The sequence below is a fragment of the Ceratina calcarata genome, unplaced genomic scaffold (genome assembly GCF_001652005.2).
Source record: "Ceratina calcarata isolate Rehan_Ccalc_2016 unplaced genomic scaffold, ASM165200v1 scaffold48.2, whole genome shotgun sequence".
In the NCBI taxonomy this organism is placed as follows: domain Eukaryota; kingdom Metazoa; phylum Arthropoda; class Insecta; order Hymenoptera; family Apidae; genus Ceratina; species Ceratina calcarata.
Window position 1 is genome coordinate 3293666 of NW_017172225.1, and position 11866 is coordinate 3305531.

At 36.8% G+C, this 11866-nt stretch overlaps 1 protein-coding gene across 4 annotated transcripts; it reads right to left on the reverse strand.

Annotated features, from left to right (window-relative positions):
- Positions 1-280: 280 nt before the first annotated feature.
- Positions 281-8233, reverse strand: LOC108627661 (uncharacterized). Of its 4 annotated transcripts, none has more exons than XM_018028999.2 (3): positions 7887-8233; positions 6627-7305; positions 281-1529 (listed from the first exon to the last, which is right to left on the reverse strand). In XM_018028999.2, the coding sequence occupies exons 2-3, from the start codon at positions 7250-7252 to the stop codon at positions 1046-1048; spliced, it is 1110 nt and encodes a 369-aa protein (XP_017884488.1). In that variant the 5' UTR covers positions 7253-7305; positions 7887-8233; the 3' UTR covers positions 281-1045. The 4 variants fall into 4 exon arrangements, with proteins under 4 accessions (XP_017884488.1, XP_017884486.1, XP_026671580.1 ...); XM_018028997.2 differs by having other exon boundaries at positions 6627-7330; XM_026815779.1 differs by having other exon boundaries at positions 7725-8233.
- Between the last annotated feature and the right edge of the window lie 3633 nt (positions 8234-11866).

Genomic DNA, 11866 nt, shown 5'->3' on the forward strand with positions numbered 1-11866 from the left:
GTCGTAGCAACAGCTGCGGGCAAATGGACTGCGTATCCACACACAGAGTGAAGAGGCACGCGTTCCTGTGATCTACATTTTTATGCCGCGTCGATAAAAAAAATGGGGAGTCAAAGAACCGTTTGACGCGTCCCGAAATAGGATTCAATGGGATCGAAAGCATTCGTTGCGTTATCAAAGCCATTGCAGATGCCATAGTGGAGATCTCGATTCACGTACCTATTCGAATATGTAGTTGGTTGTGAAAATTCAATAGACGTAGAGGAAACATGTGTATGTATATAGAAAACACAGTCTTTTTTATCTTTATTCAATTCATACATTATGAGATCAGCAATTGACAATGTTGTAATGACTTAACAAATGATTTATTCAGAAGTTATTATATTGGTCGAAGATGTTGAAACCTGTGCGTTTTTCGATGTTAATAATGAATTTTCCTAATGCATACAATATAGTCGGCTGTGAAAATTCGAAAATGCGCTAACGTCAAACAAAACGTAGTTCTTTTTTTGTATTATACTCAGTTCATTTTCATATACTATATTATGAGATGAATACAATTAAAAGTTTTATGAATTCATTTCAGAAGTTATCGTTATTTAGACAGGTCTTAACGAAAGACAAGCTAAGTATGTGCACTTATCAATGTCAATAATGCATATCGCTGCTGTCGCGTATAATTTACTTCAAATAACAAGTACGAGAAGGTAGCAATTTTTATTACTGTTATCTCCAGTAATCCAATTAACTGTTTCGTCGCGCAAAGATAACAAAAATGACTGATACTTAAGATAAAATAAATTGTCTAATTGAATTTGGAATAAATTTAGACTGCGGACTCCTTCATTTAACCATTGCAATAATATTGCTTATGTTTTTATGTAGTGAATGCAGTCTTCATATTTCCTACAAGTTTATTGGACATTATTAAAATGAAACATTTACATTTAGTCAGTTAAAAAAATGTATTTCTTTTATTATTGATCTTTTGACATGCATACAGTGTTCTCCGCAGATCCAATCTTTCTATAAAATCCGCAGTTTACAAATGTTCTAACAGTAACAAAACTCGAATAAGTTCCTCGTCGCTGATGTGATCGAGGAAAGAAAGTACGATACAGGCGAAGAGGAATTTATCCTCGATATCCTGTCTCAAACAGTCGCGTTCGATTTCCGGGTATTCAGCGGCGACCGTGTCAATGTACAGGGCCAAAATTTCGTGCACCTTTGACGAGGCGTTTGAGCCGTGCTCTTGAGTCACGTTGAACAGTAAGATGGGTCCTAAATCGACGGCGGGCGAGCAGTACCTCATCGTCTGCCAGTCGATGATCTTCGCGTCGATCGGTTTCCCGTCTCGGTATTTAAAAAGAAGATTGTCGTGCGAGAAATAACCGTGACATATGGTGGACGCGTCGTTCACTTCCGTGGCGATGGTCCTTGCGATCTCCAACGGGTTCTTGTTCAGTTTGCTCTTTATTTTTTCTGCCAGGTCCCGGTTTGGAAGAAATTCAAGAATGTCTGTCATTCTGCAATCAATATGAAAATGTATTTTGACGAACGTGCAAGTGATTAATTTTTTGCATATCGAGGTAAACAGTTTTAAAATAAAAACTGCTAATTCTAACTGATTTTAAAATTGAAAATATCCCATTGGAAGTTATTCTTTGTCTTGTCCGAACGTGTACGTATATTAGGCTTCGAAAATTGAATAAGAAATTCGAGATTCGAAAAGCAAGAATTCTTATGATATAATAAGACAAGCTGGTAGATTAGCAGAAAGCAAAAATTTGTTTATATAAATCATTTTTTATTATGTAAACCATAATTCTTATATTACTTAATAAACGTTCTATAAACTAATTTGTAATGCGTCATCATTATTGAATTTACTTTTTACATTACAGATTTGTTTGATATTCAATCATAATATTTTTTGTATGTTAATTAATATTTATGATTACTGAGAAATCTTTCTTCTCTATTTGTACTCCAGCCCTTTTAAGTTAAAAACATCTATTCTATATATGTATTTTGGAGGTTGAACGACTTTCAACACTAGTGCAATTAATTTACTGCTCAATTTCTAAGACTCTGTAAGACCGTTCCTAGGTATGTACATACGGTATGTGCATAGCACATAGCACGTTTGAAGAGTATACTGATCTATAGATACAGCTGTGTATAAATGAAGTACAGGGTGAATGAGAACTGAGGAACAGTGCTCGAAAGGAAAGTTTCCGGCGAGAATGTAGCGCGAAGCTTCAGAAAAGATGTTCCGAAAAAGTTTTCCCGATAGATTAGAATTTAGTTGCTCCTGTTCTTCGAACTGAATTTAAAAATCATTATTTGTAGACTACGGATTTTTATACAGGACGTCTGTAATGTCGATAGAAAATATAATGCAAATTGAGATTTATTATATCCCTAAAAAATTATACTTTTGTTCTTCTGNCATTATATGTTTTTAATTACTGAATATAATTTTTTATTCCATGCACATACAATTTCTTTTATAAATATATCGAATTTACAGACCATTGATTATTTTCGATTAAAATGTAGTTTAATAGAAATGTAATAGATTGCTTTAAGATTGTATAAGCCATAAGGTTTCTGCCAAAAGCTTAAGAAGCATGACAAAATATTATGTTTAATATTTGAAGCGATACATATTTTTAGTAAAAATTATATTTACAGGCAAGTTCATAAATTGTTCGACGTGTTTTTCTATGTTAGATGGATTTTTTAACGTACATATATATAATTTCTAATATTCTATTGCATGGTTTTGGCACTTTTTGATAGGACTGTATCTAACTTGCAATTGTCTTACTTTTTATGTAACTTATTTAATAGTCTTGAAGTTAATATTATCTCGGCTTGAAAATGTTCTTAAAATATGCATTAACGATTATGCAAAATTATAAAATTCTGTTACTGTTGCATCTGTGTTTTTAAGAATTCAAGCAAGGACATTTTTAGTAGCCTCGTAAAATGTCTAAAATTTTAAGCAGTGTTTTATTAATGTAAAATCTATTAGCTGTTAAACTTCGAACGCTTTGTCACTGTTTTTTTGTAAGGACTCATACAACCTTAAAAGAATTATTAAATATTGTGTTAACATTTTTGTTTGATACTATGCATTTCGTCAATGTAATATAAAATTGAATACAAAAGTCGTATGCAAATTCGAAAGTGTCTAATGAAATTTCGTGGCAGAGAGAAGCGCGTGTGACGCAACGTAATACGATGCGAAATTGTTATTGAAGTCGATTATAGTATCGCTTCACATGGGATAAACGGCATTGTCAAGCGCCGATTTTCTAACGAACTGGCAATTAATTGATTCGCGTCAATCTGTTGACACTCGAAGCTCAATCTATTTTGAATTCTGCCTGGTTCAATCGCGTACGGATTATAACGCCCGCACGGAAGTTGCTTTACCGTTGCCACTGACATCGATAACGTCAGTATTACCGTTCGACAACGCTAATTGTCACCATTGACGAGGCCTCAACGCTAATTGCGTTATAATTCTCGCAGCTTTTATTACAGTATTTCGGAGTTCATTATATCACGCTTTATCAATCCCTTCGCGATTACAGGAAGTTCAGTGCTGTTCATTCTTACTCAGTTTCATGACCAGCTTGGTGATTTTTATGCACAATAAAACATTTATTGCATCAGTTCAAAAGATGTGTTTTAGATAAACATTTGTTCCTTAATTTCAAACATCCGCAGTCTAGTTATGACTAGAACGTTTGATTTTTCAGATAATGCTATTTCAAGTCGAATAAGACGAACGGATTGTCGGGAAATATCAAACTTCGGAATTGAAATAATTGCAGTTTTCTGAAAAATCAAAACTATAGAAAATGAGAACATACTATAAACAGAAAATTTTCATTATTTCTTTGGATAGGAAGTGTAGAAGTCAAAATGACTTCGGTTCACGTCCTTTTTGCTGAAAGGTTTCAGGAGACCATCGTTACAATACTCAATCTTTGATTTTGTTTTTTCTTAAATTGCAGGATACGTACACCCAATTCATTGTATGTATATTGGCTGCACATACATATACATCACTCGCTATATGAAGCTAATGGCGATGCGCACTTTTCGTCTTTATTGGGAATTGACACAGGGGCGGGATCATAGACATAAAAGAATAGACCGAGTGAAAAATGTTATTTAGTTGACATTGCATAAGAGAGAGATGACATGCTCTGGCAGAAGTTCTGTCTCTCTCGCACATGCCGGTAGTGGGGGCCACGTTTACTATACATATATTGTGTTATACTAGAAGAGGAGAACTTAAATAACTATCACGTTTCCCCTACTTCCCTACTCTTCACTGATAGAGAGAGAAAGCGATACTTCTGAACATGATGGTTCGGATGAACACTGGTGTCTACAAGCATAACGTAAGAGAATTAACACCATTGCCAGTCAAACACGAAGCTTTATCAAATCATTGATAAATCCACCTATCAGGTAATAACTGTCAGTTTACATTACGACATCTTGAGCGACAAGTCACTCAACGGGGGGGAACATGTTCCGTCCGCTCAACGGAAAAAACAGAGTTTATGACCGGTTAGCATTAAAAGGGATTAACTCGTCACCAAATAGCATTTTCCAGTCATACAGGAAAAGGAAACAGAGTTGCCTCGAAGCAAAAGGCATTTCAATACATTTCCAAGAACCGATTGCCAGCCCACGCGAAGGACAAGGCCCATTGTCTCGTCAAGCGTTGGAGATCTGTATACATTTTCTAACGGTTCTCCACCCCTCTTCAGGCCAAGACTTTACAAAGGGAAAAGAGAGAACGGTTATCTCAGGGAGCGGACTGATTGGGCCTCAACGCTTAAAAATCACCAATCAGGGTGTATTTTCCAACTCCGCTGTCCCACTACAGTCTGTTTGAGGGTTGGACGGTTAGTTTCGAAGGAGCATTCGAGCAGTCATCAAGTCGAGTTAGTAAGAAGAGTTCGTGAGAGGAGTTAGTAAGAACAAGAGTGCGTGCAACATACGAAATCTCTGGGCATCGTGCGGCCCTCGGCCACCATTCAGGCTTGTGGAATCACAACGGATTCCCTCAACGACATTTGCCTATCATTCGAGACATAATTCTCAGTTAACTGGACGACATGTGCCGATCGCATTGAGGCCTCATTCCCAGTCAACTGGTTACATTTACCGACCGATTCAAGGCATGATCTTCTGTGCAGCTCGACGTCATTGCCAATCGCATTGAGGCATTTTGACATGAGTTTCCTACTGCCAGCATACGGGCAGATCAAAGATCGTACTAGTGAAATCCATTTTTTACCATCCGTTCGTTAAACTTCTTGATTAATCGTAAGCAAATCAAATGTAAAAATAAACTAGGGTTTTTTATGCCGAATGGCTTTTTCCCTCAAAATCTGTGTTATTTATTTCAAGCCAGAAAAATCGAATTACGTATAACTAACCTGTCTTACCACCTACGGTACGATTGGTTCATAACATTTACAAAATAGTGGGAATCAAATTACCTTTGATTTTCACACGCGGTTCTGAACAACGAACGTTCAAGGTTGTTCGAAACAGGCGTGTTCAAATGCGTCGCTGTCTGCGCCTTCCACTCGTTGGCCATATTGGAAGTATGATGACATATTGTTTAGTCCGAACACATATATATTACACTCCGAGAATTTAATTTTTGATATGTTTACGATTTTAACATTAGCTCTGTTTTAATATGAAACATGATTGGTTAGAAAACCAAAATGGCCGACGAGTGGAAGCGTCCGTAATTAGTTATTCAAATGGATGCGCAAGAACACACCTTATGTTTTTACATCATGCTTCCGAATACTTTCTCTCTTTCTCGCACGTTGTGTCAAGTTTCCCATTTACGCGCTCGGTCTATTCTCTTATGTTTATTGGTGGGATCAATAGATATAGCAAACTATCATGGCGACGCGAAGCCAGGAATTATACTCGTGGTTTCGAGAGTCTAGGACCGGGCACAGTTCAATTTTTGTAGGTAGTTTTTGATGGTTCTGAGCATGGCTTCGTCTGGTTCTACTGCTCGCCACGAGAGATCATGGTAAATGTATCAATTCCCAGTAGGAGTAGATTTTTGGACTGTCAGTTACCTCTTTGGAGAGACGAAAGTTAAATAGCGTGCTCTGGCCTTGATTTCGTTCAAAAACGTTCTTTCTTGTATATATGATTGCTTATAAACAAAAGCATTGGAACTACGACTTTTCATATATTTTGGAAAGCTCATATTGTTAAAGATCAGCATATTGCGATTAAATCATGACCAGAGCTCGCCAGATTTAACTTTCCTCTTTTTAAGTAGGTATCTGACGACCCAAAAATATTCTTATATAAGGACGAAAAGTTTTTGTGTATTTTATTTGTGAGTTGTTTGTGAAGTTGGAAACGGAGGCCTAAGCCGATTTAACCCGTTAGGGACGCAATAAAGGCATTACTAACTATAAGGACGAAAAGTGTAATCCCTTAAACTCATATTTGTGGTTAACTTTCTAGATAATATTGATATTCTGTCTTATTGTGCCATTAACGGGGTCTGCCTTCTTAACTAAATAAAAGAAAGAAAACTAAATTACCTAGTCGATTTCTTTTGATACCGTTGCAGCATGTCTTCATTCAAGCAAACTTCGAGCAGTTTCGCTTCGAACTCCCTAAATACCTGCGGTTCATTTTCCTTCAGTCTCAACCCCCTGGCATGAAACTTAGCCAGGACCTTCACGCACAATTTCAAATGTTCTTCATTGAGTTCTTCGTCCACTTGCTTGTAACCGTCCTCTTCTAAATCCTCTAAAACAATTACTGGCCTTCCATAACGACCCAGATCGGACAGATAACACTTAGGCACCAGGTCCGTTCCATATTTCGCGGTCATTTTTGAATAGAACATCTCTTCATTTTGGTACGAGTCGAACGCAATGGGACCTCTATTTTCCGCGCCTTCCTCGGGTAGCAGTTTTATCAACAGAGGGAAACTACGGGGTTCGCCGGAGAACCTGACCACTGCCGTCACGCGGTAAATCTCGCTGGTTCGACTCAATTCGTCGAGACGGATAATGGCCGAGTCAAACTCGACGAATTCCCTCGAATTTTTCTCGCAGAAACACCGCTCATGCACCATTTCCGGGAGCAGCTCCTGCTCGATGAACTCGATGCTTCGCTTCCATATCTCATGTGATTTCATGATCGTACACGATTGAGACATTGAAGTAAACGCTTGGATCTTTAGATTATACTTATAGATGCGGCTCTGGATAACTGTTTGAAGCAATGATAAAATTATCTATGTAACGTCACACGTAGGCAAATTAATACTGTAGTTCGATCGATGAATTTACAATAGACCGAATGACTCTTGTAATGCGACGAATTTAAATAATGCGTACATTATTCATCGTGGAGAAGAAAGTTCCAAAAGTTGCATCGTTAAGCACATACAGTGTTGTTGCTTTCGCATTTATATCTCGATAAAAAGGCAAATGCTTACCTTTTATACACTTTTATCTACAATGAATGATTTCCGAGTTATTTTAAGTTGTCACATTATAAGAATCAGCCTGTATATATATTTATAGACACGGTTTATGTATAGGGTATGCATAAGATTTTGTGAAGCAAAATACACTGTCCGTGATTTTGAATTATCTTGTGATGTCACATATGGGCGAATTTCTTACGTTATCTTCACTAATATGGATATCGTGTACACAGGCTATAAATATACCATCTAACAATAAGCTTGAAACCAATCACGAATAAGACACTGTCACACTAATTTTGATTTCCCTCCGTGAAAAAAGAAGACTACGTTACAAGCTAGAATCCGTATATTGCTTTACCACGATTATCTGATGAAATTCGAGACGTCTGATAACTTTGTGGAAGGTAGAAGAGCGCGATATCTCTTCATGGATTCACTTATCTCGACGTAGATGATTCACTCTTTTCCGGGACTGGTTACGGTTACGATATTGTCAGACGATTCTTAAAGGTTCTCGTTCCGGAACGACGCGACGTATTCCGCGCGAATATCCGATGTAGACTTCGATCGACGACGAATCGTTTAGACTCTCGGCTATCTAGAAGGTTATGGATATGGGACGCGTGTCAAATGGTTCGCGATAAGGTGTCGTTTATCGGTTAAGCGTAGATCGATCCACGCGTCGCGGCACTCAGTGGAAAGTATAACTGACTGAGCATTTCGAGGGAAATCATTACACTTGTGTCGACGAGGGAAGACGAGATAATGATGCTCTTATCTTCTGATGACGTTATAAACAAGCTTGTTCCGCCACTGAGACGGCCGATGGCTCCGCTGTCAGTTATTGGATCCACGTTTTAACAACATGTTTTGAAAACTTAAGGAGGAATTTTATTCGTTCAAGAGTAAGATTGGCGGTGAAGACGACAGAAATTCGTTCAGTAATAAGCTTTAGCAAAAAGTGAGTGGCCTTTAATTTACGAGGATCTAATACAGTTAAGAGAAAAATGGAACTGTAAGAAAGGGCGATTATTGATTAAATACAAAGGTCAAACAGTGCTAGATTCGAACTCACAAAAATAGAAGAACAGAAGAAGCCGTTGCAGAAGCTCGTCGAAACGTCTTGGAAAAGAATGACCAGTCCTAGAAAACGGTCAAATCTTAGGCTCAAGACATAGCTTTGAGGGGAAGAGCCTAATTTATGACACCCTCAAGTGTTTTGCACGTTGACATAGCTCGTAGCTTTATTTTACGAGTGTTTCTTCCTTTAGTTTTTTCGTTCTCTTATAGACACACACACACTATTTCAAATTGAATAACTTTTTTAAGATCAGACCAAACGGCCTGATTTTTTTGAGTAGTTAGATGGATTAGTTTAATAAATGATGTGTACAGAAAATTTCGAAAAAATTAAAATTGAAAATCATAGGGAACAATTTGAAGGTCGCTCTTATTCAACTTTTTTATCTAGGCTTGTAATGAAAATTTAAACAACACATTTTGGGCAATTAAATGAGTCTCTGTACAGTTTAATGGAATTTGTAAAAACTACGGGTTTCGTTATTCCGTTTCGTTATTCCGGTTCGTTTTTCGAGAGGCAGCAGGGAAACGGAAGAGCTATTATCCAACATACTCCCGCGACGGAGGAACGTGACCGAAACATTTATAAAATCTTGCGCGTTTCTCCTCCCACTGCTAAATTTCCCGCGTGTATGCCAACACTTCGCGCCGTCTGAGATTTTTCTCGGCTGAATGCACGAACATTCCATTCCACGGATAGTGGTCTGCGTTTCGAATTCGCCCGGGGAATACATCGAATATTTTTTCCCCCTTTGGTTTTTCGTTTTATCTTTCTGTTTTTAAACGCACATGGGGAATCCTTTGGGGCGTACGCAAGAATTCGTAAATCAGAACGAGTTCGTGTTTTTTTGTCCAACTGCGAATTTTTCTATTGTTTTAAATCTCCAAAGTTTATTACTAAAAATGTTTAGCTTTTACAATTTTATAATTTGTAAGTATTGTGAACGTTTGTACGAAACTTTTATGATAGCAGTATAAATATTTTAGGTCGGAGTTCACTTCATTATTATTGTTGAAATATGCAATCGATTTTTAATATTTTCTATATTTTTATGGTACATAGAATAGTTTGTGCACGTTCAAATCTATCATACATGTAAAAGAGCTTCCTGACTGGCTTACTCATAGAGCTCAGCAAAAAGTATCGCACGAAAGTGAAGTTGAAATTTTGAGGGTAGTTTCCTACCATGTTGTAAGTCATTATGAAAGGATTTTTTATTGCAATATCTCCTAATTCTGATATCAAACTGCTTCTAGTAATAAAATGTCACTTTGCGAAAGTGCTAATAACTATTTTCTGGATTTTTCGAAATTTTATCACTGAGGATGAAAATGGGATAAAATGTGTTTTACTTTCTACTGGAATAACTCTTCAACCTGACCAGATATCAAAATAGTTCCGATGCCAAAATGTCATCTTATAAAAGGACTAAAAACTAATTTTGGGATTTTTTAAAATGTCACTCTTCAGGTACTAAAAGGGTATAATGTATTTTTACAAATATCTTTATTTCTGTTATACAATATGAGATATCGACTTGGTGTTTCATAAAAGTCTTTTATACAAATGCTTTAAAATGAATTTCTGGATTTTTCGGAATTCCACTCTTAATGGTATGAAGTAGAGTGAAATGTATTTTTATGAATTTCCTTGTTTTTCTTATCTCACAAGGACAGTGATACGTAGTTTGCATCAGAATAGTCCAGCAAGCAGCTTAACAATCTTAGCACTTATACAGGAAGAACTACAAATGTTGTTTACAAAGAGATACCTCAATAAAAATGAATTCTATCATTTTTCAGTAAAATAAAAGTGTTGTAGGCGAAGCTGCGACAGAGACTGCGACTAAAGACATATAAGTGAAAATCTTTATAATATGAATAGTTTTGTAACATGAAGAGAGAGCATTTATAAATGCTTTCCATTCTCAAAGGGCCTAAAGTACTAAAGAACAATTTTAGATCTTTGAAAATAAAAGAAAATTTGGTATAAGACATTTGTGAAAAATGAAATGTAGTACGATTAAATCATAAAAGATTGGCTTGTTATTAGAGTCCCTTGTCTGTGGCAATTGGCGTTTCTACCGGCGCTATTTTTGCTAAATAATCATTTGCTGTGTGTAAGTATCTTTGAACAACGTCGACGATGCGATAAGATCGCGTTTTACGGAATTTACGCTGTTCGTGTCGTATATCGGTTGCGATCCGGTTAACGAGAGCTCTTCAGAACTAAGCATCGCATGTCTAATCAGACAAGGACCATGGACAGTGGTTTATGCCTCTCCCCATGCATCCGCGTGGATTTTCGTTTAATAAGCCCATCTGTATGCGAAGGGATATTATCTTAGGTAGCGCTACCGTCGCTAGGACGTCGCATTGCTGTGCAACCTTTTTTTTTTTTATCTGGCCATACGCGCGCGCAGGGTGGCTGGTTAATCGTCGCGATGCTTTTACTTGCTCCATATTTTCTCCTTCGCTTAATCCTCTTTCGACCCCGCTGGTAAACACGCGCTGCGCATTTTACCAGGAAAATGCGTTTCGTAACGATATAATATAGCAGAATTTTTATTACGAGATGACAAAGTTGGGTGCCCGGAAAATGATACGTGTACCCTGCAGCGTTAACAAGTTTAAGAACGCTTAATTTTTAATGGGAAAAATATGCTCCTCTAGAGTACTACTCGGAAGACGGAAGTTAAATTTAATATAAACGTTGAAAAACAGGATACGATAAATTACTTTATTTTACAACTTTGTCACTGATTGTTGTATACCGACGTTATTTAGTATTTAAATTAGTATAGATAGTCTATCTTCTAGTCTCTACGCCGAAATTTCACCATCCCATGACTTCATTTCTTGAGTCATATTTACAAATTTTGTTTTATATTCGAACTCTGTCTTATTGTTAGCTTCATCATTTTTGAACCGTTGAAACTCTGAACGAGAAGGCCGTATTTTTCAACTCTTTTATCCAGGCTTGTAATGAAAATTTAAACAATATATTTCGACTACTTATACGAGATTAGTATATGCTGAAAATTTTCAATTTTAAATAGCGTGTATTCAGTCTTGCTCTTAACTGTATATTTTATTCCGTTTTCACTCAATTTGTGCATTCTGTTCTCGAACTTCGTCACAACACCTCTCTTCACACTCTTTCAAAATAAAACTATAGTTTACTGTCAAAAGATTTGTCTGTCTTCGTGTTACCGCGTAAGTTATATTATTCTTAATAAAAAATAAGTTAGCGGAATA

What these genes read in the sequence shown, in the direction of transcription:
- LOC108627661 (XM_018028999.2), bottom strand. Translation starts at nt 7,252, where the DNA reads ATGTCTCAATCGTGTACGATCATGAAATCACATGAGATATGGAAGCGA. An exon ending in TATCAAAAGAAATCGACTAG is followed by an intron (nt 1,530 to 6,626) that starts GTAATTTAGTTT and finishes TATTGATTGCAG; the next exon opens with AATGACAGACATTCTTGAAT.